This window comes from Dermacentor albipictus, chromosome 7, assembly GCF_038994185.2.
Source record: "Dermacentor albipictus isolate Rhodes 1998 colony chromosome 7, USDA_Dalb.pri_finalv2, whole genome shotgun sequence".
Taxonomy (NCBI): domain Eukaryota; kingdom Metazoa; phylum Arthropoda; class Arachnida; order Ixodida; family Ixodidae; genus Dermacentor; species Dermacentor albipictus.
In genome coordinates this window covers 79,854,717-79,882,554 of record NC_091827.1, presented here as the reverse complement: position 1 = coordinate 79,882,554, position 27,838 = coordinate 79,854,717, and the positions used below count along the sequence as shown (strand labels likewise).

The following is a 27,838-nucleotide window of genomic DNA, read 5'->3' as shown; positions in this document are numbered from 1 at the left end:
GCAGTCTATCCGAATATTCGCCGTTTCCACCGTTATTCGGCCGTCCTCGGATATTCGTGAATTTCCGAACATGCATTTCTCGAATCGAATACGCTTCGAATATGGAAAATATTCGATTCGTATTCGAAATTCCGAATATTCGCACACCACTAGTTCCTTTCCTTCGAGCGCTTCCTAACCTTACGTGAGGCCTCCTTACAGCGAAGGACCGATGGAGGAAGCAAGCGTACTCTGAAAGCTCCCTTCACCCGTCCTCACCTAAGGAGCGGTTGCCGCGTGCCTGGGTTCGAGATTATCTCTTCAAATCTTTCCGCGAACACCATTATTCTATTAAAAAATGTTGTATCGTCGCACAATCTTTAAATTGAATAGCTAATATAGAGAAGCGTGGACGCTTTCTTCTAGTTTCGTTTACTAAAGTTAAAAAAAAGTTGCGCATTACAGTGCAAAACTTGATGTGCTCCAGCAACGCTGGCACGCCGGCGTCTTGCAACGCCTAGCAACGCCTAGCAATGCTTTCATGCCGCACGCGTGACTGAAACGAACATGCCTGGCAAGAGGTACCGTGCTCGCTCTTCTCCGCAGGTGGGCGACAGTGCGCATGCGCAAGCGAATGCCACGTGATTAAGCAGTGAGGTGAAGCGCTCGTTCAGGGCCAGGAGCGGCGTAAGGACGCATGAAGGTAGCTTTGGAGCCACCTTATGCTGAGGAAGCACCAAGGAAGCCTTCACCGAAGGCCCCTCAGTAAGGAAGCTTTCAGAGTGACATAAGGTAGCCTCACCCCAATGAAGGCTTCCTTAGTGAGGTAAGGAAGATTTCATTGTTTGGCTTCTTATGCTGAGGAAGTACCAAGGAAGCACCAAGGAAGCCTTCACCGAGGGCGCCTCAGTAAGGAACCTTTCAGAGTGACATAAGGTAGCCTCACTGCAATGAAGGCTTCCTTACTGAGGTAAGGAAGATTTCATTGTCTGGCCCTTAGGGTCATCAGAAGTAGCAATGCGTCACTAACTGAAAATATGCACAGTTTCTTATATCCAGAATTATTAACGTGCCTTGATCATACTATCCTGTAACCTTTTCTTAATTTCTTCGAGATACACCGATAATGTTTCCCGGCGTATTGAAAGATGAAAGCCGTTTGTGCAAATTCAGGACGTCACGCATTGATGTCATCGACTTAATTTTAATGAAACTGAAAACTTGGGGCGCGGGGCTAACATAACTTGAAAAAAAAAACCTCAAACGCTATTAGTGTAGACAGCTCCGCAAAGCTGGAGCAAAGTCTAGCGAGCACGCTGGCTTTGCTGATTCGCATTAGCTGCAACAGTAGATAGTAGTTGCGTTATGTTCCGTAGTATCTCCTGGCACTTTGTTTGGTAAGTACCATGTGACCCACGTGCGTATTTCCTAAATTTTCTCTTGCAGCCTCGGCTGGGACCCCGGGTAATGGAGGAGTTCCGTACTCGGAGGTCATAGGTAGCGGGACTGCCTAATAGAATAATAAACATAACATTTTAGTACTTCTCGCAGGCATCATAATCCAACAGAAATTGCAAACATGTATATTGCACAGTAATGGAATAGTATCTACCCGTTACTGCAGCAAAGAAAGTAATGCAAATTGAAAAACGAGTAATCCACATAACTTCTAGATAACTTCTGCGGCATCTAAAAATAGTTATTTGCTTTAACATTGTAGCGAAGTGCCGCGTGCTTGCAAATATAACCAAGGCCTATGGCGTTGCAGTCACCAAGAGAGGACCACAAACTTGCTGAAGTCACCACGTTCTATGAAGTTTATCGCAGCTTTCTCAAATGAGAACACTATGTATAAGCTGAATAATCGTTCCTCCGCTATTATATACTGGGCCTGATGGTATGTTGCATTATTCAGTATTTTTCTTTGTTTGTATGTTTTCAAACTGACACGAACTTTATAGCAGCCAATGCAAGTGTTCCACAAACAAAATACCTGTATTACAGCGAAGCTGTTTTATTCTAGCACGCGTATGCAGCCTGTGCATAGGTTACGAGGGGGCACCCTGTGCGCCTTGCTTCGGCACCGTTGACAGTAATGCGCGCGCTGCTAGGCATTTAGGGGAGAGGGGGAAAGAGTATGGCCACAGCGCCTGTGCACGTAGCCTGCACTTCTGTGATTATAACGTCAAGCGCGTCGGAGGTACATGCGTAGCTGAATTGGAAATGGGTTGGGGCAAGGGAGAAATTATGTGGCGACGGCTCCGCAGCAATAGAGACGGCTGAGGAGAGAGGGAGAAAGAGCGTGGCGGTGGTTCCTGCGCACGTGTCCTGTGCTTCCGTAGTGATAGCGCATGTGCGACGGAGGCGTCGGCGCTGCTGCAGCAGCGGTTGCGGCAGATGAACGGGAGGTGCGTTCACGGTGGCGGCGCTTGTGCCGGTATAGCGTGGTGCGGCATAAAAAAAAAATGTGTGTGTGGTGACCACGGCGGCGCTTGTGTCGACGTAGTGTGGGGCCGTATAAAAATAATGTATGATTTTGTAATGTATGCAGCCGACTTATGAAGCCTAAACAGCTTCGCTGGTAATCCGTCCATCCATCTAATCCACGTGAATGTTACCGTCCCACAAACATTTACTTCTTTTGCACTATATATTACCTAGATCTGCAAACACTAAAACCATTGCACAGAAATGACTCAACAATAAACGCCAAAATCCATACGTTTACAAAAAAATGAGCACAGTTTTTTTCTGCCATATAACTTCAAAAGAATAAGCTAAAAATTATAAAATTACATTCAAGTGCTGGAATAAAGTGCCTTCCTTCCTTCCCATGTGGAACATGTAGCCTGTAATTGCACATCCAAATTGCTAGTGCTTAATTTCTTTATAATTTTAAATGTTGGCATAGTGAGAAACATACCAAAAATAATGCTCTTCGAAACTACATAAACGCAGCTGAGATTTTATCTTATCACTAATTAGCTTTTGTAGAATTACACTACGTAGGTGTCACGAGTGCCAAATTTACTGGTAGCCATCACATAAGGCTGCTTTATCTACAGTGATCTTTCAGGAGTGTATATGAAATAATCTGATGTAGAAGAATATTGAACGTATGACGACCATATCAAGTCGTAAGCGTTCGCCCCAGAGAACATATAAATACATAAACGAAATCAAAGTCCAAACGCGAGAACGAATTATTTTCGTATTGCACTAAATCTAAGTGGGCTGAGGACGAAGAATAAGTATGTATATTATACCTATTATCTTAGTTGGTATATAAGTTTTTGCAACAAAGTTAGTTGCTTACCCTCTTTATCGTCTTTTTTTTCATTTTGTTTTGCTTATTGTAGTGCTTATTGGGGAAAGGCGATTCTCGGTAATGTTTGAGTGAAACGGGTGTGATTTCGTAATTTTTTCAGATAGTAGTAACTGTATATGCGCAATTGAAAAGGCGTTCGTCCTCTGCCAATTATTGGGTCTCCATTTACTTCATGTGAGTATCATTGAATATTGAAAAGCATTTGTAGCCGTAACAATAAAACATTCTGAAAGATAATTTATAAATCTGCAAAAATTGTCTGGAAACGTATTGTCCTATCAAATAACCCCGCAGCATGGTATCGATTGGGATAATGAGATTTTGGTAATTAAATCAGCGTATAAACACTAACCTTGAAGCGTGGACCTTATCTTAATCACTGCACATCTTCGCCTTCTACTCATATACAATATATCTTCCGTCTGATTGTACGGGACATCTGAAAAAAAAAGCATTTATCTCAGTGCAGGTCTAAAACACGTAGCAAAAACACGTAGTTTAGTCTTAGGTGCAGAAATAAGCGCAACACGCCGCGTTTTAAGTGCAGCATTTACATTTATTTTGTCTTATCACTACTTAAATTGTGTCTGTCACAGACGCAATCAAGACCACTTGCCCGGAAACGCGCTAAATGATAAAAGTATGACCTATTGTAGCTGAAACGCGTCATTTAGTGTGGCCATGACGTCAAGTAACCTAGACATTGCAGTAGGACTACCCTGCATAATAATTTTACTGCTTTGCCTATAATATGACAGTGCACAGAACTTCTTTTACCTACCGAAGCGGTTATATCTCTTTCGGTACGCTCAATAAAGCGCAGCTGTTGAATTACCATGAATGCCAAAAAGATCATGAAAAGTCGGAACCAGCACTTTAACTAGTCTCAGCTGCATTGCGCCTGCTCTTGAATGAGCAAATTAACATGAAAAATTAACTTGTGAATCTACAAGGATTGCGGTTAATCCTATTTGTATCCATCCACAATATTAACCTGTTAAAAGATTATAAAGCAGAATGTTAAGAAATTCCCATAATAAAATGATATATATATACAATGGAAATGATTTGTTCACAAAATATATACAGAGAATATACACAGCCAAGCAGAGAGGATAACATTAAACAAGGACGTGCTTTTTCCGATCATCGTCTTGGTTGTCCTGCTTACCGCCTTTTTTAGACACGGGAATCGCTTGTAATACTGACTTCCCTTTCGACTGATGCACGTTAATAGAAAGGCAGGTGCTGCAGTTACCGCACAAATTTTTCGGGGAGGGGGGGGGGGGATACTGGATAATTGGGTTTTTATCTCCGCCGCAGCGGTGACATTTTTGACAATACAACCGTAATGTATTAATTCATTTTGCCTATTTATGACCACGCACCGTGTCTTAAGGTGTTACAGTGAGAGAAACACAAACGAATAAAGCCCTTGAAAATATACATATTTGTAGCAATTATTCACCAGAAGAAAAAAAGTACACCCTCCCGTTACAGGGACATAATAAAACCCTTACAAGCAGAACACAAAATGAGCAAATTTCCTCAGTAGCTGGAAAAAACGGATTAGTAGTAACTATATGCTACAACCACCAGTACCACAGACTCAAAATACGAAACAAAAGTAGCACACAGTATTCAATAAGACTACTATTAAACACTCAATGTTAAGCAGAACGGAATTGCAAACTTGAAAGCATGCGATACAATACTCATCGCAAGGCATAGAACGAACGGACCAGTCGGAAAAAACTTTACTCGGAAAGGAACCTGTGAGGTTCCCAGCCCGGGCTCAGGCCACCCGGGCATTATGTGTGGTGAGGCAGAGCCTTTCCACCACTGCCCGGGCCCGCTGGACAGCCCATAATTGCTCGTGTAGTTCCGAGCTAGTCAGAGCGCTTAGCCATCGTTCCTCGAGAAGGTCCCGTTCTACCCTGTCCTCTCCATATACTGATCTTATCTGTGTGCACTTCCATAAGATGTGTGCCATGTCTGCGTGTTCGTGTTTGCAGAGCTTGCAGCTTGCCTCTGGACAGTGTGTTGAATTTATTCTGTTTAGGTGTGCTTGGTTTCGGAACTTGCTGGTTTGCGATCTTCTCCAATCTGTTTCTTGAAACCTGTCGAGTTGTTTGTGGGGTCGGGGGCATGCTTATCTTTGTTTCGTGTAGTGTGTCAGTATGTCATGACACGTGAACAATCTGTCCCTCTAGTCCCTTATCGCTTCTTCGTCATCCTCGCCTCCACCGTCTTCTCCATCGCCTCCGCCGCAGTCCTTCCCCCTTCGCCGTGGGTTGCGGGGTGTTGGGTCGTCACTGTCCGTGCCACGGTGGGTTAGTTTTCGCGCGACTCGGTGGGCCTTCTCGTTGAGGCTGGGAGGGGCATTCACGGTGAATTCTCCCATATGTGCTGGGATCCATTTGAAGTATTTGGGTGTAATTTTGCCATTCTTAAAGTGTTCAGCTCTGTGGTTCAGGATTTTCGCCGCCTCGGTGGTGACCCGGCCCTTTGCGAAATTCCTAATAGCCGTCTTGGAGTCGCTGAATATTGTTCTGTATTGTTGCCGACCGTTGATTACTGCCAATGCGATTCCCGTTTCTTCCGCTGCCTCCGACGATCTGATCCAGACGGAGCCCGCAGTCATGGTTTTTCCTATCGCGCATACGACCGCCATTGCGATGAGGGCGTTACATTTGTCAGCACCGACACCACCATTGTCGTCCCAGTGTCGGGGGTACCGCGGCGCGTCTACGAAGAGCACCACCTCCCGTGCGCCGTGGTTTTTCAGAATCGTTTTCATGCGGCATTTTCTTCTCTCGGCATTGTGCACGGGGTGCATGTTCTTCGGGATATTTTCCGTGTTAATTGCGGCTCGGACGTCTCGATGAATCTGCCTTTTGGGGCCCTTCATTCCATGGTATTTTACGCCGATCTTTTCCATGACTTCTCTGCCCGCCTTAGTTCCGGAGAGTCTTTGTAGTTTCGCTATCCTCTCTGCTTCCGCGATTTCCTCCAGCGTGTTATGTACCCCGAGTTGCAGTAACTTTTCGTTTCTTGTGTATTGGCGGAAACCCAGTGCTGTTCTGTACGCTTTTCTAATGAGCGCGTCGATCTTGTATTTCTCAGCCTTGTGCTAGTGGACGAACGCCGCCACGTACGCGACGTGGCTGATCGCGAAGGCCTGAACGAGCCGTACGACGTTTCTTTCTTTAATGCCCCTCCCGTTGTTGGAGACTCTTTGTATTAGCCGAATGGTCGCCGTGACTTCTTTTTCCAGGCGTGTTATAGTTTCCGTGTTTGTTCCCCTGGCTTCGATCCAGAGACCTAGGACTCTAATCTTTAGGACCATGGGTATCTACGTACCCTTCCTCGCGGTTAATCTGATTCCCCTGTTGTGTAGGTCCGCTCCGTCCTTGGACGGTTTGCTGAGCCTCCTGAGGCGGTAGAGCAGCCGTTCCGAATTCTCCGGCGAGCATTCTAGTCCGGTGCCCTCCAGATGATTTTCAATAGCCTCCACCACCCCTTCAAGTCGGTTCTCCATATCGCCCTCTCTTGCGTTTTTCGTGGTCCAAATCGTAATGTCGTCTGCATAAACTGTGTGAATAATGCCTTCTATTCGGTCCACATTTTCCGATATTCCGATCATGACGAGGTTGAAGAGTATCGGTGACACGCGGGACCTTTGCGGTGGGCCAGCGCTGCCCATGTCCACCTGGATACTCTCCTCCTCGTGCAGTCTGATTCTGGCTGTTCTTCCCGTAAGAAAATTTCGGATAAAATTTTACGTTCGTTCGCACAGGCCGAGTTGCGTGATTCTATCGAGGATGACCGTGTGCTTGACCCTGTAGAAGGCCTTCTTTAGATGAAGTCTAAGTATTGGCCTCAAGCCCCGCCCCGTGGTGTCTATGACTTGCTCCTTGAGTTGTATCATGGCGTCTTGGGTGGAGAGCTCTCTTCTGAAGCCAATCGTGTTGCTGTGATACAGGTAGTTTGTCTCCAGGTAGCCGTTAACTCTACTCAGGCAAGCGTGCTTCGCCACTTTAGTGAGAGAGATTGGCTGCATATTCTGTATGTGTAAGGATTTACCCGGCTTGCGGATGAGGATCACGTCGGACCTCTTCCATTCGTCGGGTATCCCGCCGTTCCGCCCGCGCTCGTTGATGCAGTCTGTCATGCGGCTCGTTGCGTCGTCGTCCAGATTCCGGAGCATCTTGTTGGTCACATTGTCGGCGCCCGGAGCCGACTTGGTCTTTATGGTCTGCAGGACCGCCTTGATTTCTTGCTGGGAGAAGTCTCTGTCGAGGTCTTCGTTGGGAGAGCCGGAGTAGTTCCGGCGTTCAACGGCTTGAGGTCTCTCAAGGTACAGCTTGACGATTTCATCACCCATTTCACGGATGTTTCCTTTGCACTTGTGTCTGAGCTTGGTCGTTTTCGCTTTCGCCGATGTCTTCGTACCCGACGGGTCGAGCAGGTGCTTAAGGATCTTCCACGTCTTGCCCGTGTTGATGTTGCCGTCCATGGCGTCGCATACCTTGTCCCAATCCTGATTGCAGAACTCGGCCCAGTGTGCTTCGATGGTCTTGTTTATTTCCACGATTTTGCGCCTTAGATTTCTATCGTGTTTTTGCCCTTACATGCGTTTCTGGATGGAATTTTTGGCTTGTACGAGGCGCGCGACCCTACTGTTCATCAGCGGAGAGTGACCACCACCGCTGTCGTCGTCTTCGTGTTCGCGTCGAGCCTCCCAGTCGTCCCGCTACATCTCGGTCATGGCCTTTTCTACGTCTTGTAGCACCTCTCCGTTCCATTCTTGCATGTGTCTTTTGGATCCCTGTTCTTTTTCGTCTCTGATTTTGCGGAAATTGTCCAGTCTACTAGCCCGAACTTATGTTTTATTCACTTCGTGACGTAGGTCTCTCCTAGGGCTATAGAACGAACACTCTTCATAGAACTCTCCATGCATAGAACGAACACTCTTCGGCTCAAAATGCAAAAAAAAAGATATCTAACTGAGGCAACCAAGATGTAATAGATGATATATCTACGACAGCACGATCCAATTGATTCCAATCCTGGATTGCCCTGGAGAAAAAAAGCGCTGTCAAAATGAATGCGTTTTGAAAATCAATTCTGATACATTAAATTTGTGGTCTATTTTCTGAGAATACTATTTCCTTTTTTTATGTTTTCCTCCTTTCAGTGGAAGCTGTTGAATGATAAATGCTACGAAAAAATATTTACCACCGCCTGGGTCGACGGCAATCTGGTGGGTCCTGTGCATTTCGTCTTACATGGGGCCGGGCTGAAGTTTTCGTCATATTATGCACATGCAAATCGAAGAGCTACATTCGGTCCCCTATACATTTATGTCGCATCACCCACTGCCGGGCGATCGCTAACCCTAAACGCATTGTCAAGAACTGATTTAACGTATATTCTATAAAAAGTTTTTGTAGTAAATTTAAAATATTGTGCGCTACCACGAAGGTACGCTAGTGCCTGTCTAGCCATAAATATTATGCAAGTTGTCGCACGTAATTGGAGCCGAACGTTTAATAATGAAAGACACTTCAGAGTCGAGTTGAACTGAATGCATAATGTTGGCACTGGCGCAGAGTTACTCAGGGTATTTTTTTTTTATTTTCCCTTAACAAAGGAATAAGTTATGTTTATTTACTAAAGTTTTTAGTATTGGCTGCAGACCACAAGTGTGATCCGCAAAGTTGTAGAGCACCTTGAGAAATTTCTCAATAAATTCTTTCCAACATGATATATCTCACGTGGTCCTCTTTCAGCGCTACGAAGAAAGCCCGCAAAATATGACAAAAATACGACGTGACGGGGCGCTTACGCACTGTTATTGTGCTGCTCTCAAGCGTGCGATGGATGAAGAAGCGCGGCTGTAGCAAGACTGGCCCGCGACAGGGCATTTGCCTCGTGCAGCATCAAGTGTACCGGACACCAACCACTACCTCAGAGAACCTAAAGGAAAGAAATAATACAAGTCTGCAACACCATTCCTGATACCATGATCAAGAACGCCTCGGAAAATGTGCTTATGTGATGCCAAATGTCATTGCAGCAGATGAGGACCTCTTCGAACACACATTACAATCAAAGGACGCTTTTGGGATTGCAGCTCACTAGAAAATCACTCCGTACCTAAAGCTGCCTCCCCAGCCAGTCCAATTACACTCCGTCGGCAGGCTGCCGCCTCTTGCCCATTTCAAACATCAAAAAATAAATGTATGTTCATTATGCAGCCGTGTCGCTTCGGCGAAGGTGCGAGCATTTTTCTCGACTTCGTGTTCTTTGGGCAGCAATTTGACCTGCGACACGCTAACCCTCAGGAATGCGAGTAGAATGGTTTCGAGCGAGCGACGTGAACAGGCAAAAGCAAGTTGCTTCATGCTGGCGTGTCTCTCGCCGTTAAAAGTGAAGGCCACCGGGCAACGGCATTGCCTCACTGCCCTGTTTAGCGCAGCAGTTTTCTTAGTTTGTGCCATTGCAAACGAAGCTCTAGGCAGCGTGCAATCACTGCTGATGCGTGTTGAAGCGTCACACTGTTGGTGACGAAGCGTGATAGACTAATACGACGCGAATAACAAGCCATGCGCGGTCACTGCGTCGTGACGTAATGTCTATCTGAGACAAGGCCTACACTGTCTACACCAGGTGACACCACGCTGGAGCATCCGCTACCCTGAGTAATGGTGAGGCGACCGAAGCGCTCACTGTCGGCGCAAATTACTGTCATGATGCCGTACTTCGTTTCACCGCTCCTAGATGGCGGCGCCGTCCCTATGAAGATTGCATATGTTGCGCGTTCAGCGCCGACGTCACATCCAGTAAAGGAAATTGATCCTGCATTCCTGTATAAGATACTTTAGTGTTAAAATAACAGCAGTCCAAAGACGAATCATTCAGGAATGTAGAATATTACCGAAGTTCGAGGCTGTGTGTACAAACGACTCGTTGCAAAGTTTACTTGAGCTCTGTAGTGAATTGCACCCATCACGGACCAATTGCTTGGGATGTTGAACACCACAGGTCAAACGTCCGTCAAAGAAGCTATTGAAAAAGCATCCAGATTTCGTTGAACCGGCTTCGGCCTCACCTAAAGCACCTTTTTAGACTGTTAGGTATTTTTCTAAACCAACTTCAATAACCAAATAAGCAAAGATTATACGTCTGTAGAAGAAACGATGGGCTTGATGTAAAGCGATGAATTTTGTGATCAGATGTTTCTAACTACAAAGCACAAAACTAACGTCGTCCCTTTTAAAAACGTTTCTTTAGACTAGTAGCCCGAGGCACTTGGACGTTTTAGGGTACTAATAAAGTCACATGAAGGCACCGCATGCAGTTTTTTGGGGGTGTTTCTGTAGTCTACTCGCTGAGACGAAGTACGTTAGCCAGCAAACCAAAAATGATGTTTTCCGACATACGCCTTCTTGTACCATTTTCTTGTGGGCAACTGAAAACCATCTAGCGATATGTAGGACGGCATTGTCTACAACTTCATATTTTCGTCTTGGAATTTTGATGGAAACAACAACGGCATTTGATAGATATCCAACTAGTCACGGGCACAATATCCACATTTCACGTGGACAAGGATGGTTGCACGAGGGTACACCTGGCGACCGTTTCAGTGAATAGAAGTGGCATACGGTCGCTGTATCATTGTCCAAGGTTAGGTATGACGTGCTGACGTCCAAGGTTAGAGTATGACGTGCTGACAACGACATCTCCTGAGATGTCCGTTGCGTTGACCTGCCGGCTTCAACTGCAACTTTGTAACCTTTTGCTGTATTCACAATTCGCAATCGCAATTGCCTTCATAAGCTTTGAGGTCTCGTAGTGACCAAATTGTGTGAATTACAGACATTACTCGCCGTGTAATACGTGTTTTTCCGCTTGTGCTGGTGCCTTATCATATAATGCAAACGTCGTCAGCGTATGCTAACATTCTGAGTGATAGCCAGCATCTTTTGGACAGTAGGCTACATAGAAATTTAATAAGCAAAAGGGGAGACAAGACGTTATTGTCTGATCCGTAACACCTAAAGAGATGCGCGTTCGCACTTGGTATTTGAAATTCGAAGTGCAATACCACTTTGAATAAAAATAATTGACAATGCAGACGACGCAGAGAGGGCCTTACTCTGCTTGTAGTTGGTACTTCCTGCTGCGCAAAGCATTGTTGGTCGTTCTTGAGCAATATTTCTGGTTCTGTTCAAGTAACTAATTCTGCCTTGAAGGAAGAAAATCTCGAAAACAGTCTGTACGCTACAAATCAGTGGTACTAGCTGACATATGACTTCTCGCGAGACGCGTATTTCTCAAAGTAAGAATAGATATAGCAGAGCCTAATCTCCATGGCTGACCAGTGCTGGTTCTTTAGTATAGGTTATGAAAAAAAACTTTGGAGCTCGTGCCTGAACTGAACGGGTCTATTTGTTTGTATTTAATTTGTACGTAGACCAGAGCTCACATACTCACTGTGGTGGCTTAGCGCCTATGGTGTGGCGGTGCTAAGCACAATATCGTGGCAGGAACTCCGGACCGCGGTGGCCGCATTTCGATGAGGCGATAAGCACCTGTGCTTCGCAAATTTGGGGCATGTTAAAGATCTTTTGGTGGTCAAAATTAATGCGGTGTCCCCTACTATGGTGCGCCTCATAATCAATTCGTGGTTTTGGCACGTAAAACCCCAGCATTCAAACAGAGCACACAGCTCGGCGCGGTAGCACGCTGTGCACTGCAATCTCTAACTTACCTATGTCAAAACTGCTGCTCTAGTCTACTCAAATGCTCAAAGTGTCAGAGGTGGCATGAAGCCCTTACCACAACCGTATGTAACCCCCCAAAATATCCCTTATACCTTGGAACCGTACTACCAACGCGCCGAATTTTGGTAGCATTCCGTAGATAAACAGCATTGCACGACTTTCTCATGCATGGGTCACAAACGCAGATAGGATTGCTGTCGCGCACAAATGAAAATTGTGAGCGAAGATTATTATCTCTGTGGTCATTCAGAGCGGCTTCAGCCAGAAGTTGATCTGCTGACCTGAGCAGGAGTGGCCGCACATCAAGAGCTGACTCAGTCATAGTAGGTATAATTACTAAATCTCATACGTTTTCTCATAATTAGGCATAATTAGGGCATATAAGCGCGCAATCTTGTGCAAAATTTTGTTTATTGGGCTAAGGGGTTCACGAATTCGACCTACAGAGTCCAAGTGTGTCGTGCAGAGATTCTGGAAGCAAGAAAAATGGATGCCAGTTTCTGCCCCTCCTTTTATTACCACGTTGGGCACAGTACGAAAGGCGAGCTAGTGCAATAGCAAAACTAAACCACCACACTTGCACCAGTTGTATAAAAAGTCGAATATGTTGGGTTTCTAACACGTGAACAATTGTGATGCACTTTACAATCATATCGTTCTGTCGAGGAAAGAAGCAATTACCCAATCACAAATTGTTCGTGTGCCTAAATGAAGCCATTAGCATTCTGGAAATGGTGGAATTGGGGCTAAATTTAGCTATGCGAGAGACATTCAGAATGGCGTAGTTTTGCATTACAGTACATTTGTCTATCTGAGCCGCAGTGGTTGCCTCTGAGAGAGGTCATAATGTTAGATTACGTAATGTACACGAAACTACAGCTCGTCGTCATCAGGAGCTTTAAGGTCTTCAGGGTCAAATTTGTTGCGGCTACATAAAATTACCTCGAATACGGTGCCTTCACGTTAAGCACATAGACTTCAGAATTGGTGTCTAGTAACTAGAGAAGCAAGACAGAGGGATGTCCAAGCCCTTTGGCCATGGTGGAACTTATCCGTAGGAAACGCATGCACAGGAAATTCAAGCAAGCGGGGGGTACGCAACCTTCTACGTCGGTGCAGGGCTCAAACGACACAAGGCAGTCGCGGGCGCCAGCAATAGCGGTGGAATTTCTTTAATCTTGCGGCCAAAGGTACGAATTGGCGGCAGGCACTATAGCAAAATCAGGCCCAACGACTGCCACTAGTTTTACCATAGGCCAAGAATCTTGTCTTTCTAATGCTTGAATAAATGCTATTTGTGTATTTGGTTACGTAATTGTTTTCAATAGTGCGCATAGACTGTAGACCGCATGGGACGTTTAGCGTACTCCCTGCGCTTGCGTCGCTCACATAGTCTACCGAATTTTTTTTTGTATTGAAACGTCTGCTTCTTTAGGCCACCATAAATGTTTTTAACAGCAAATAATAATATTAATATAATAATAATAACAGTAATTATTATTATTATTATTATTATTATTATTATTATTATTATTATTATTATTATTATTATTATTATTATTATTATTATTATTATTATTATTATTATTATTATTATTATTATTATTATTCTACGCTGCAATAATTTTCAGCTAATTTCTAACACTAGTTTTCGCTTTCTTAGAGGACAGCACAAAATACAACTTATAGAATCATGAATGATCTCTTGTACATGCTCAGTGGAACTTGGGTAAATTGACGAGCACAAAAGGAATGATTGCATATATTTGTAAGAGGTCGCTGCCTAATAAATACGGAGCTCTCGACAAGGGTACCATCCCATCTGTCGAATACATCAGGAAGTCAGGCTCACTGCTCAAACGCGGACGCCAAAATCATCATTTCCCACACAGATGTCATCGACCTTGAAACTTCTTCTTCCGAAGCCTACTTTGTTTATGAGACCTTCGTGTATTGCGTGCATTCATGCATCAGAGAGAAATAATTAATACCGACATAAAACAATGCTGGCATTTTAACAACAGCTGAAGCAGGTCGAAGCTACACTTTGGTGTATGCGTTCTATTCAGCCTTTCACAGCTGTTACCCTCATGAAAAACTTGTAATGTTCACTAATTGGCTAGATAACGTACGCAATCTCTCTTGATTTCAACATTGTGAGGGAAGTGTTTGTAAATGCTTCAGTCTGCTATATGTCAAACGTTATTGTCCTTTTCTCAGGCAAGCCTTCAAAAGGGGGACGATTGTTACTACAAAGTGAAAATCAACAACAACAATGCAAAAGCTCAAGCAAACCGGAATCGCCAGCTCGTTTTATATGTAAAGGCACTCAAGTGCACGAAGACAACAACTTTGTCAATACACATTTTGTCAACCGTAAGATGGTACAATAAACAGAATTACAAGAGCCTACAAATGAATACCTCGTGCGTCTTCTCATAGGGTAATGCTCGTCCATTGTTTTTAACTACAAATAACTGTCAATGCGTGTATATTCAGCTCGTTAAAGTTTCTTTTGAACACTGAAAGGAGGAAGCAGAAAGAAATGATGCCATAAAGGCCAGGACTGCCTGTAGTTAGAATTCACGGAGCCTTCGGTCAAGCTAGCAATGTGGCATTGCAAAGCAATAAAAAACGCGCTGAATACTTCTGACGAATTTTAGCCCTGATTTGCGCATATAGATGTTTGTGGATAAGTATGGCTTACACGGCCTAAACGGATTTGAATGCGAAAAAGGGCGATAAGTTGTCAATAATTAGAAACGCATTTTAGCCTGACTCCAGGTAAGACATAAGTAATGAATTACGAAGTTTGTGAGAATTTTTATTGAAACTGAGAATAAGACTATAGGCAAGGTCCCTCTAAATAGGTCGCTAAGCTTGGAACGAAAAGCGCGACAAAACCTATCGCCAGGGACGTCAGTTAGTGGTGTACGATTGCAGCGTGACTAGGTGAGGGAAGTACAAACCCAAAAGCTAGAAAACCTACGTGAAAAGAAATCGTTCCAACATTCCTAATAAGAATACTGGCATACGAGTAAATTTTGCGTTTCAGATATTTTTCCTGCAATGAAAGAAGAAATGGAAATTTTTTTGTATTTCACACTTTATTAGTTCTCTCTTGGCCACCCCTACCAACCAGCGATTCTGGCGCAAGACTTGGCAAGACTGTGCAAGCCAGCTATTACGTCGCGAGGAATAGAATTGCACGCTTGAACGCGGTGGTTTCGTCAGAGTTTTTTTTTTAAGTATTACTATTATTTCCTTCCATGTTTCTTCAAAGAGTGCCGTGCGCTTTACTCCAAATTTTACGTGATGAAGCGTAGTGCATTAGATGGCAAAAGATGCGATTGCAGGTTTTTTGGTATTGTGAAAGTTCACGCTGCGGCATCAAATGCGCTTGTCTTGTGACGATAAATGTGGAACGCCCCGCGCAGAAACACCGTGACATGTTTGTTTACTCTCCGTAACACAGGCTCTGAGTGTCCGAGGGGCAGCTAAATTAGTATGTGGAATGTTTTCTAAATGATAATGTGGGGCAATGTTGCCTTCTCCGATAACTGTTGTATATGTATACATGGTGTGGCACGGAATTGCAAATGATTCTGCGAAACCTATTCGCATAGGTTGCAATGCAATACGGCTGTGTGCTGGCCATAGCCCTTTTCATCACTGAAACATGTTTTGCTTGGTCAATTATATTGGTTGCATTATTCCAGACGAATAAAAGCGAAGTTGATTTTGAAAGCTCTTTGGCAGCGTTTTTTATTCCCATCCTATTCGCTCACCATCCTAAGACAGCTACTGGAGTATTTGCCGTCAATTAGAGCCTACTTGCGTTCATATTACGAAAACGCCACTTATAGTAGTTGAAGAACACGCTGTCGTTTCAGCTAAGGCAAGTCGCAAGCTTGTCTCAGCCTCAAAAGAAAGATAACTTCTGTCGTAGGGGCCATATTGCCGGACGCTAAAGAAATGCAAATATTCGCGACAAGCAGCTTAAGGACTTGACTTCACTGCCATTTAAGGTTGTGACGTAATTTTTTATGGTTTTGGTTCCTGTTAGTTGTCCCCGCGATACGTAGATGGCGACGGTTACAACGAGCCCCATTTCCCTAATATGTGGGCTTGTAGGGAAGTATCCCTACCAGTTTACATATACCTTGCTATGGGTCTTAACGCAAGACTTCTAGCCACTCATCTGAGGAGCTCATAAGTTGTTCCAACAGAAATAAAAGTGACACTGCTGATTTTTGCAGCACAAGAAATTTCATCACGCCTTTAGAAGGCGCCAATCATTAACGTTACTGCTTATGCTTATAAGGCGGGTCATGCTGAAGCATTTAATATTTGGTTTTCAGTCTGATGGAAAACGACAAATGGGTATTTACTGGGTGATGTTTTCTGGGGGTGACGTTCCACTTCGGCAGGCCTTAGAAGTGGCCGATAGCCGAACTCCTCCTTTAGGACTGAGAGGCACCGTGAACGCATCAATATTGAAATGACACTTTCTTAGATGCGTCTACGAGAATCATCATTGGGTGCAAGAAATCTTGTAGTACATCAGTCGCACAAATGCAGTAAAAAGTGTAAGCGCTCCTAGAAACTTGTATTTGGCGCTCTTTGACCGTACTTGGCCATTGCGCCAGAAAACCACAAAGTCAACATTACATGCAAAGACGGAGTACTACTTTTTCTACATACCTGGAAGTTGAATAAACATGTGTGCCACGTGCTTCAGATCAAAGGTTCCTTGTAGGTCGCCGGATATCCTGCGAATAAAACAAAAACGGCTATATATATAGAGAGAAAATTCCCTTTTTAATGTTGATAATACTTTTTACTGTGTTCGTAATATGATCGGATCAAGTGAACTGAAGTTTTGTTCATATGTTGCACTTGTTGCACTTCACACTGCCGTTCAGGATGTCCGGTGGTGTTGTATATCCATATTGGCTCTGGCGTCGTCAAAAACTGAAACAGGCAGGAATACGTTCATGTGAGCTTCCAAATGTGAGGTTTTCCTCTTCCTAAAATGTAACTCCTGCATATTGAAAAGTATAAGTGCCTTACACAACCATGTTGAGCGTGTAAGTAGTGCGCGTAGAGGAAAGGTAAGTGTTTTTGCAAATGGAATGAGGCACTTACCCTTGGGAATCCGCCATGTTTACGTCCTCGATGTACCCGGGGCTGTATAATTTAATAAATAGAATACGACATGTGGCTTGTACAATGCTCGAACACAAATGTCATCACAAATATTTTTATTGGACATGAAAGCGACTCTGTTTAGTTTGCACTTCGTGCTGCATGCCTGCGCTCATGTCGTAGCCAGCGACAGCTTAAAGGCGAAACTGCTACTGTGCCTCCAAGGGAAATGATATGCACATGCCTCCGAAAATGACCTCGTACTTTACATTTAACTTCCCTTACATAATTTATTTCACACATGTACTGACCTTTGTTATCTCCAGTCATTTCAGTGCCATGAAACGCCTTACCCAGTTGTGCAAGGTTCACCTGAGTGAGCTGACAGTAGTACCCTTTTCAGTGCAGGATCAATCCTGCGCTTTCGCGGAATATCTCAGTGTACGCACGCACACATTAAGTGCATTGGCTACAGGGAGCAGGAACGTCGTACCGAAATTCATCGAAAATTCTACCACAGTCATTTACTGCCACAGCAAGTTTTCCCTGTGAGCTTTCTTACCACTTTTTACTCCTTCTTCTTAAACTCTTCTTACTATTAGTGCTTTATCTGTGTGGCAGGATCATGCCGATTGCTGCTGAATGACTGGGCTATTTCGGTTTGTGTTGCTTCTTTCGTGAGGGAATTAGTATTGCTTATATTGCACAAAAAGCAGTACTTTGTGCGAGCAGCTTATCCTGCATTTTTTATTTGTCACTAGGCAGAGTTCATTAAAAAAATCCAGCGCACATGTTGTACAGCATATGAAAAGAAACTTTACCCTTTATAGCTCGAGGAGATCACTGAAGCATAACGCATATCTTAGTTCGAAAGACTCACAAAGAGCGACACTGGACGATACCTCTTCGACCGACTGGGCGTAATGTACCACAAACAATACAGGCAGAAAGCGCAAATAACAAGGGAATCCAAGAAACCTTACATGCTTAAGCCATCCCCCGGAACGACCACCCGGATTTCAACAAAAGTCGCAGACTAGCTAGAGCCAAAGCCCCCCTCCGATCATACGGCAGGGAAACCGATGCGCGCTTCGTCGACGCCGCGGAGCACCCTGACTGCCGACGCTTCACTCTAGCAGTAAAGGATGCCGACTCCAATACCGACAACGCGTGTATCCTCGTAGCCCAATATCCAGAAGAAGCCGAAAAGGTAGCCATCGCCCTGGTCTTCAGAATCCGGACTGCAACACCGTCCGGAGCGATTCCCAGGCGGCGGTGAGAAACTTTGCCAAAAGGCGCATTTCGCCCAAACCCGAAAACATCCTTAAGGGACGATGCATCCCCAAGGACATTCTGAATCTAAATGTATGATTCACCTCTACCATAAACATGGGCGACCAGGCATCCCCAACCTCAACAATGTAGCCCACCGCAGAGCGCGAGAGAGCCGATGGACCACGCCCGACCGGGCTCTCGGGAAGATCCCCGAGCCGAACGAGAGAGATTGACCAGATGCAACATCACAAAGATGTGCCAACAAGCCACAGGTGCATTCCCACCACCACACAAACACCTAAATAGGGTACAAGCGGCGGCGCAGCCTAAACTACAAAAATACCTTCCTGAACCCATTTCACCTCAAGCGGATATTTGCTGAAGCACTCAAAGAAGACACACGTAATATATGCGAACATGACATAGCTACACTGAAACACATGCTACGGTAATGTGACGCCCAAAGCAAAAACGAGTTATACTCTGAGACCCTACCACTTAGGTTGGTCACCGCTCTACACAGCTTCGACCACAACTACCAACACTGGGCCGTCCAGCAGACCCGCGAGGCGACGTTGAGGTAAGGTCTTGACGTCTCGTCATGGGAGGACTGAGCCCGCATCGCCAAAAACAAAGCACTGAGTGAACATTGCTGAAAGCACAATGTACAACAGCATAAAATTAGAAGAACAAACGAACAGGGCATAGGAGCTAACGTTGTTTTAAAAGAGTGATGCTTAAATCAACGAAAGAAGCTGTTTATTACAACGTGTGTGTGTGTTACATTATCGCAACATTTACGCGATTGAAGGCCTATATATTGCTTATATCATAATTAAGCTTACCCAGTCAACTAGTACTGGCCAGTAACGGGAACAGAGCCAGTGGCAATGCGCAAATGCCCCGAATGCTTCGAATGCTTCAATGAAATGTTATCAGAGTGAGTGAAGATCCCACTGAATCTCGCATTTCCTTCATGAGGTGTGTGCGGCTGAACAACACACATAACTCTGTATCTTTATATTTTGCGTAAGGTAAAGTTGTCCTTGATGCAAAGAAGGAGTAAGGCGTGCAGGTACGGATACAAGAGAAGTGAAGACGAGCGCCGTCAGCTTCGCCACTTCTCTTGTGTCCGTGTCTGCACGCCTTACCCCTTCTTTGCATTATGAATCCTTACCAACTAGCTTAGCTTTATGTCTTTGTACAGTTGTCATACGCAAACAAGACATCAATTGACACACACTACGAGTACTTTGCTGGTCATAACACACAATTCGCGTTCGTGGAAGTTTTAAACCTTAATTTTAATCACAACCACCGTCTCCATCAGCAGCAGCAGCAGTAGCAGAAACCCTCAATTTTTATCTATATTGCAGGACATATTACCTTTCCAACCGATATCCAATTACCGCTGTCTTTCGCTAGCTGATTCCAGCTTATGCCTGCAATTTCCCCATCTTTATCGCCATGTCTAATGTCCTGCCTCGCAATGCTCTTCCCATCGCTCGGCCCGCTTCTTGTGACTTTAATGGTCGACCACTTACCTGCCATACGCCTTACTCATTGCCTGTTCAGATTCACGTTTTGCCTCTTAATGTTGACTAGAATATCAATTCCTGTATCTCCATCATGCTCCTCGCTCTTAACGTGACGCCAAACTTTTTTCGTGTAATCAAGCTTTACGGCAACAGTTCAACATAACTTCCTTCGCTCTTTGCACGGGCCCATAAAATATTCTCGAGCTTATTTTGTAAAGCTTCAGGCTTGGAGCCCATATGCTAGCAGTGGTAGAATAAGATTACTGCATACTTTTCTTGTCGTAAGCTCCCAGTCAGGATTTCGTAATGCCTGCAGTATGCCCTTTCAGCGATATTTATTCTTCTGTAATTTTCTTCTGTCGATCAGGTAGCCATGTGAGTAATTGAGCTAGATAGGTGTATTCCTGCACACACTCCAGTGGCTGAGTGGCGGTCATAAATTCTTGCTGATTTGCCAAGCTATTTTATATAAGCATTCTAATATACAAATATTCTTCAAACTTCGCTTTAATATATCAACAAGGTTCTTGTTAAACAAGTAAGAGATACAGTGTATATATGTCCTTTTTACTACGGTCCAGGCTTTGGTACGTTGTGACGTCATGTAACCAGAATGTATGCGTGTCGGGGTGATAAGAATGTTGCCATGAGAAACATCGTGGCATTACTGAAGTCATAAGTTGTTCTGTACACGGAACCGTTCGATTTGCTCGTTATTTGGGGTACGCAATGGTTATCCATCTAGTCAGCAAGGATGTTAACCTCCACTCCGCGAGATACCAAAAACCCTGCTGTCACAGCATGTATCTGGTTGTTCGTGCTATTCATTCTTACTGATGCATGTACTGCACCTTCCACACTTGCTACAATATTTGGAACGCAGGCTATAGCTGACTGTACCTTCAACACGCTCTACTCATATCCGCACCTCGTGACTGAGGCCTCGGTATACCTAACACTGAAGCCCGTGAGCCGCTGAAGTATTTTTTGGAACCTTCCATGTGAGAAAATTTCTTGGATAAATTTAATATACATGCTAGCTGCTTTTTTAGTGATTGTGTTTGACATTGCCTTGATATCTCTTCGAATTCTCACTTCTTTCATGTGGAGGTTTGTGTGATTGGGTTTGCGCCAAGACTAGTCGCTCGCGAATGAGCGAAATTGCTTTTTTTATTATAAATCATTCTTATGCTGGCATTGCTGTCTTTCAGTAAACAACTACGGGTCCTTATGTGTGCTAATTGAGTCCCATAGTAGGTTACATGTGAACTGTAGAACACTTCCATCTTATGTTGTAGGCCCAATACATATTTCTTTACCAAGGTTCTTTACCGGCACCCAACGGCCAAGAACGTGATGAAGAAGTCAAAAGGCAACCATGCTCGAAAATACTCGCAAAAATTCGAAAATGGGCAGTCTCCGCTCATTCCATTGTAAGAATTGATGAGTCTCCCAGAAAATGGACGTAAGAACTATTGTACGTGCAGCGCCAGTTAAGGGCGCAAATATCCCGATGTGTGAGAAATTGTTAAAGAATTGCATAAAGTCTTGTGTACGTTAAGTGAACCACACTTGCCTAGAGTAGTTTAGTGGCACAGTGAAAACTGCGCCTGCGTCATGCAGTCGTATCTCCTGAAATCAAGGTGTGTTGGACAGGGGCACATGAAGCTGCTTTGTGTAATGAACATGCGTGAACAGTTCTGACACTGGTGTATACGTTTTTTTTGCGACCAATCACGTCCAATTTTGCCCCTTGGCCCCACTTGACACGTGTCATTTAGACCGTAGGAAAATGTGTTTTTCTATATTGTCATATATTACAATTAAAGTAAATGGTGAATATATGAAAACATTCGGTTAGAAACTAAAATAATTAGCAACTGTACGGCAAAAAAAAATACGGCAGAACTTATCTAACGATGTCTCTCGATGGTAACGCGAACAGTAATCGAGCAACTTAGCAAGAGACAAGGTTTCAGAAGTCGCATTTCTTTAACACATGTAGTGGTGATTCTGGGACTTCTCTTGGTTCGGCTATGTGCCACATACTCCTATATAATTCCTTTTTGATATGACACTCGTTTGCCAAGGTCTTCCTTAAGCATAGAGGTGTGGTGACGACTGTATGACGCGGACGCAGTGACAATTGAATGATGGGGCAATTACATCAATGAAACGACAAAGGCGCACAACAACGATATGACGACAATGCGCTCTCTATTCTTTAAATTATGGCAATGGTACAACGTCAACAACGTGACAATGATGGCGTAAGGACATTGTGAGGGCTACGTCTGCGTCAGCGCGATAGTGTGAGTACGACGGTATGACGACTACCGAATGAAGAAGCCGGAATGATGACGATGACAAGACGAAGTTGGTATGATGAAGGTGTGATAGCGGATGCATGCTAGCGTTAGAGGGACGACACCGCAGTGACTACGTTGTCATGACAACAGCGTCATAATGATGACTGCATGACAACAGCATGATTACAATAGAGTGACTAACAAGGAATGAATTTGGTTGATCGACGAGCGTAGTATGAGGGCGACGGCATGAATATAATGGGATCAAAATACAGAAGTCATGACCATAGTTAAAGAACACTGTGGCTGTGACAGAATGTCTAGAGTCGTATGTCGAAATTACAGCGACGACTTGGAACGACGCTCAAAGGCATCCAGAGGAGGGCATGACAACGAATGGATAGTTGCTCTAAGAAGGTGATGCTTTGGTGACAACAGCATGAAAATGGCATCATGACAAGGAGATGGCTAATGCATGGTGACAATGGCATGACCATGATTGTATCGACGGCGTGAGGACAATGGTGTGAGAGAATCAGATGGGGAGTTGGAGTGACGGTATGGCATGTTCACGAGATAATTACGCTGACGCCCTGACGATGGAGGCATAGTACCGACTGTGTGAAGATAATGGCATGGCAAAGGAGGCATAATGACCATTTATAGATGACAATCTGATTACAATATATTACCAAGAAAACGTGACGTTGAGTGAATGACGCATGCGGTATGATGGCGGCAGGACGACAAGGACGTGACGTTACTAAAGTGCCACGAAGATGAAAGGGCAACGTGAGGATGAGTGTGTTGCATGATGATGACGGCATGACGAAAGGCGGATGAGTAGGCAACAACGACCACCATGGAATGATCATAACGGCATAACAAGCACAGACATATACCTAGTGGCCCAAAATATTAGAGAACTTGGCAAGCCTGGTCAGAGTAGAGGGCGTGACGACGAGAGCAAGATGACACTCAGATCACGCAGCTGCAATGACAATTGAATGACCAATACGGCAGGTCTAGGGCAGTTGGCCAATGAACACACGATAGCCGTATGACAACGATGGCGTGACGACAATGGACTCAGGGGAGTCGTATGACAAACCTGGATTGACAGCCACGCAAAGGCCACGACGGCATCATGACCACAAGCCCATACGTGAGTGCTCAAGGTATTAGACAAATAGGGTCACTGGATCGGAGGAGAAGGCCTAAAGACGATGGCATGATGAGAGCGACATCCCGAGGATAGAATGACCGCAATTAAACAAACGTGACGACATCAAGACCACGACCACATTACTAGTGGCACAAGCAGGTGGGCAACTTGGGCCACTGTGACGGCATAAGAGGTTAGGTGGATGTATGGATGGATGGCAAAATGGACAGACAGACAGACAGACAGACAGACAGACAGACAGACAGACAGACAGACAGACAGACAGACAGACAGACAGACAGACAGACAGACAGACAGACAGACAGACAGACAGACAGACAGACAGACAGACAGACAGACAGACAAGCAGACACACAGACGGACGGACGGACGGACGGACAGACAGGTAGATACATAGATAGATAGATAGATAGATAGATAGATAGATAGATAGATAGATAGATAGATAGATAGATAGATAGATAGATAGATAGATAGATAGATAGATAGATAGATAGATAGATAGATAGATAGATATGTTCCAACCGATGAAGGAAGCAAATTGTGCTTTTCACATAAAGATATTCTAAATATACGCGGTTTGGTATGCTGCTTTTAAGTATCACAATGAATTATTTTGTGATCCACATTGTCCCTGCAGCGTAAATAAAGTTAGCACGTTAACCCAGCCTAATACCTTTCACGATATAATCTGCGGCTTTTTCTGCTATTGCAGAACGACTTATATCTTCCGGAGGTGCTATGCTATTTGTATGCTATGCTATGTAAGTGTGTGATACCAAGTGAGCTAACTCACTTGTAGCGTCCAGTTATGCGAAAGCGGAAGACAAAGCAGCGTGACAGCGCTGAAATTGTCAGAGATAAAGATGAGCTGCCTATTAGGTTAAACGATCTGCCAAAAAGGTTTTACTGTCTTTATGAGAATCACCCCTGACGTTTTGGTGTCTTCTGAGTAAGCCCGAAGGGAAAGTGAGCCAATTAACACTAAATGAAGTTATAACCGCTTTATGATGGTGGTGGGTAATGAAGCCTTTGCTTATTTGATGTAGTTTAGCTGACTTACTTGAACCCTTACTTTATCTTGATAACGCACTGCGTGTTCTGCATATAATATAATACGGCAGCTCCAATCTGATCTGCTCCCGGCACGGCGACAAACAGCAAGAGCGAGATTATTTTATCTCTTCTTCAACAGCGGCAAACTTGGTCTGGCACGTAATTCATATTTGCTTCTTCCATCGAAAATATCGTCACGTTGTGCGTCCGTATTTTGTTCAAGACAAGCAAGTCAGAAAACCTTCCTTCCACACACTGCGGAGCAATGGAATGTCTGCCTAAATTTAGCACCCCTGCAATAATATTGCTCGATGGCGAGATGCCCTATTTTTGCACTTTACGCTGCTCTCTTGCTTGGGCTCCGCCTCTGTGCACGATCGCAATAAATAAATAAAAGAAAGGATAGGCAACTAATACAGTGTCATGGCCCCAGGAGACCCAAAATGTTCAAGTGAACGTGTTCGAAATGGACACTGCTTTGATCATGGGAGCATTATGGCTCTTAAGCTCGCATCGCCGACACTTGGTGTACGAGTCAATATATTGGCGAACACAACGATAGATATAAATATTTGTTGCTTGGATAGTTCGTTCATACGTCTTATAATCTGTTATGAAGCGAACCACAAGTAACGGTTGTGAGCGACGTATTTTCCAGTGGTTTTTTCGCATTCTCTTTTACTTCCCGGCTCGACACATCATAATTGCGGTAGGGATGTACTTTCTATAGCTCTTAGCAGGGAAGGAAAAGCGGCTGATATTCCTGGGTGAAATGTTGGATCTAGTGCATTAACTACTCTTCGGCTAAACTAGGTGGGCTGGCAAGGACAGAGAAGTATCGTCGACATGTGAAACATTGTGGTATAATTGCAGGGAGGCAACTTAACTTCTATATTACGATGTGGGTTTTGCCACTTTATTAACCAAAGAGCAGCTTACAGTAACGTGGTTAGAAATAAGGAGGATATAAACGAAGAGGCAAGGTTCACAGACGCATTCATCGCCGGCAATGTTTTGCCTAAACTTTTCTCGCTAATTGAGGATGCGTTGACGCAGTTGGGGGCGGCCGCCCAGATTCGGTACAAGCACATAGAAACAGTACTGAGAGGACACAGTCGACATCTACAGTACCACCAAATGCTGGAGCTAGAGGGAGCTTGAGGAGAGGCGCAACACTGATACAGGAAGAAACTGCTGTGTGCCACTATGCGACCAGATGAACGACGACGGTCGCGGTAACAAAAGCCGCAATCTCATTGACCTTGACTGCCGTCTGTGAAGTCTTTTTTGGAGCACAGGCATATGTTGCCCATAACGGCGAAGGAAATGCTGGCGTAGAAGAGAAACGCTGACTGTCGTCGCCTGGACATGAGTTGAAAGTGAATGTCGTGAATAATATGCGGGGGTTTGCTCTGGCGAAAATAATGAGATGGTAAATTCTGCTCACGGTGGTTTTGATCAGGAAGTGAACTCCATCCAAGCGTCTGCCTTTCTGGTTGCTGTAGGAAGTTTCGTAATTTGGAATCAAAATAACGTCCCACATATAGCCAATTAGAAATCGGGCAACGGCAGTAGTCAGCAGTGGTACGAGTGATTGAAGGCAGCAAGTCACTCTTACCATCGTGGCGACGTATTATTAAAATGACGAAAGCATACATAAAAACTGACATCGAACAACACTGCTGCATTGAAAATAGCTATAGTGGCAGAAAAATTGCCCTCAGCTTGCTATTCTCTTCGTTTCATTGTTTGTTTACGTGTTATCTATACCAACACACTATTTTGACACCACCAATAGCAAACGAACTAGCTCACTTTAAAAGGTGCAAGCAAGTGCAGATACTCAATATTGCAACAGCATCTCGCGTGTTTTGCAAAAACGCAGATGTCTAATTGCCCGAATGTAATTTTTTCAGTGATAAGTCATAGACGTAGCGGAATGCTTCAAAAATTTGTCATCAAATCAGCAAATTTCATCAGTTTTACCAGCAGTCTTACCTTATTCGAGAAGAATCCCCGCCACCTCCCAATATGTTAAAACGAAATTGCTGCTCCTGCTTAAATAACCAGCTTGCAGACCTAATTCTGGAGAGATATAGAGATAAATAAAAACATCTGCAATGTTTCTACAAAACAGCAACTCAGCAAAAACGTTAGTGACCGCAACGGTTATAAATACCGACGCAGCCCACTGTGAAACACAGAAGGGAACGGAGAAACAAATTATTGGACAGGTAAATTCAATACTTTCTTCTGATGAGCCAAAATCTATCCATGCCAATGTCAGTTGTCTGCGCATTTTACCATGCCAATTGTCTGTGAAATAGATAGGTTCAGGAGAACATTCAGGAGAACATAGGTTCAGGAGAACAATAGATAGGCATGGAAAAATTCATTCTTTTGACAAAGATCACAATGACTACCGAAGTGAAAGCCACGCATAAGGGGTTCCTTTCAACCAAATTTGCAAATTCAAGAACACGAACAAAATCTTACCACCAAAAATATGAGAGGCCATCCAGCCCTGAACCGAAGTGTGGCTTCCAGCATAGTTAAGGAAGCGGCAAACAGAAGCAAAGCAAGAAGCTTCATTCTCGCCATGCTTCTAGCTTAGCAACTGTCTAGGTAGACAATGAGGGCTCTGCACTCCCAGCAACGGCTACATGAAAAAGAAATCGCTTTTCACAGATTTGAAATGACAGCCGCCGTTGGACGTCCATTGTTACAAGCGGCCTACATATGCGTAGCGAGAGAGAAGAGCACTATGCAATTGCTTTTATAACTTTCCACCACACGAATTTCTTTTACGAAAATCACATTGCGGCCAGATTTTATGACGCGGTCAAAATATAATTGACCATTGGAGAAGCAAATTTCTACTTTGATGCTTTCTAGAATATTCGTCTCAATAACCAATGTGCACACTGGTACACGAGCGATACCAGTGATAACTAAACCCCTACAAGAGATGCTATGGGTGGGGTTTTTTATACTCTTGCATCACTGCGGTCAATTTCATTCACAGCGTGACATGAAGACGAGACAAACAAGTCGCAAAAATTTGCTGCGAAGTTGCCAAAGATTTTGCTAAAGCTGTCGAATGAATTTAAAGATACCTTAAGCATTCCGCAGCACTACAAGATGAGTTAATATGGCGTAATTAATCGACGGACCTGTTACACAGCTTTTCAGTGTCCCGGTAGAGTTGGATAATCAATAAACAT

At 44.3% G+C, this 27,838-nt stretch overlaps 1 protein-coding gene and 1 long non-coding RNA gene across 5 annotated transcripts in view; one reads left to right on the top strand and one right to left on the bottom strand.

Moving 5' to 3' along the window:
- Window positions 1-9,278, top strand: part of LOC135897098 (uncharacterized) — a 39,047-nt gene extending 29,769 nt beyond the window's left edge. The window contains exons 3-6 of one of the 3 annotated variants that reach the window (XR_011507187.1): window positions 586-744; window positions 3,408-3,481; window positions 8,508-8,573; window positions 9,103-9,278. This is a non-coding gene — a long non-coding RNA (uncharacterized lncRNA). Of the gene's footprint in view, window positions 1-585; window positions 806-3,407; window positions 3,482-8,507; window positions 8,574-9,102 lie in introns of all 3 variants that reach the window. The other 2 variants (XR_011507188.1, XR_010562908.2) reach the window with 2 other exon arrangements.
- Window positions 1,164-27,236, bottom strand: LOC135897097 (uncharacterized). 2 transcript variants are annotated; one of them, XR_010562906.2, is made up of 7 exons: window positions 27,111-27,227; window positions 26,613-26,699; window positions 17,251-17,292; window positions 16,940-17,076; window positions 16,807-16,874; window positions 3,660-3,746; window positions 1,164-1,489 (listed from the first exon to the last, which is right to left on the bottom strand). XR_010562906.2 is itself a non-coding variant. In XM_070521337.1 (6 exons), the coding sequence occupies exons 1-6, from the start codon at window positions 27,213-27,215 to the stop codon at window positions 1,284-1,286; spliced, it is 645 nt and encodes a 214-aa protein (XP_070377438.1). In that variant the 5' UTR covers window positions 27,216-27,236; the 3' UTR covers window positions 1,164-1,283. The 2 variants fall into 2 exon arrangements, 1 of the variants encoding a protein (XP_070377438.1); XM_070521337.1 differs by lacking the exon at window positions 26,613-26,699 and having other exon boundaries at window positions 27,111-27,236.
- Window positions 27,237-27,838: the final 602 nt, after the last annotated feature.

Excerpts from the sequence above, each read along its gene's own strand:
- LOC135897097 (XM_070521337.1), bottom strand. The coding sequence starts at position 27,215 with ATGGCGAGAATGAAGCTTCTTGCTTTGCTTCTGTTTGCCGCTTCCTTA. Across the intron at positions 16,875-16,939 it reads TATTACGAACACAGTAAAAA|GATATCCGGCGACCTACAAG; the intron begins GTATTATCAACA and ends TTTTATTCGCAG. Across the intron at positions 1,490-3,659 it reads GATAAGGTCCACGCTTCAAG|GCAGTCCCGCTACCTATGAC; the intron begins GTTAGTGTTTAT and ends TTATTCTATTAG.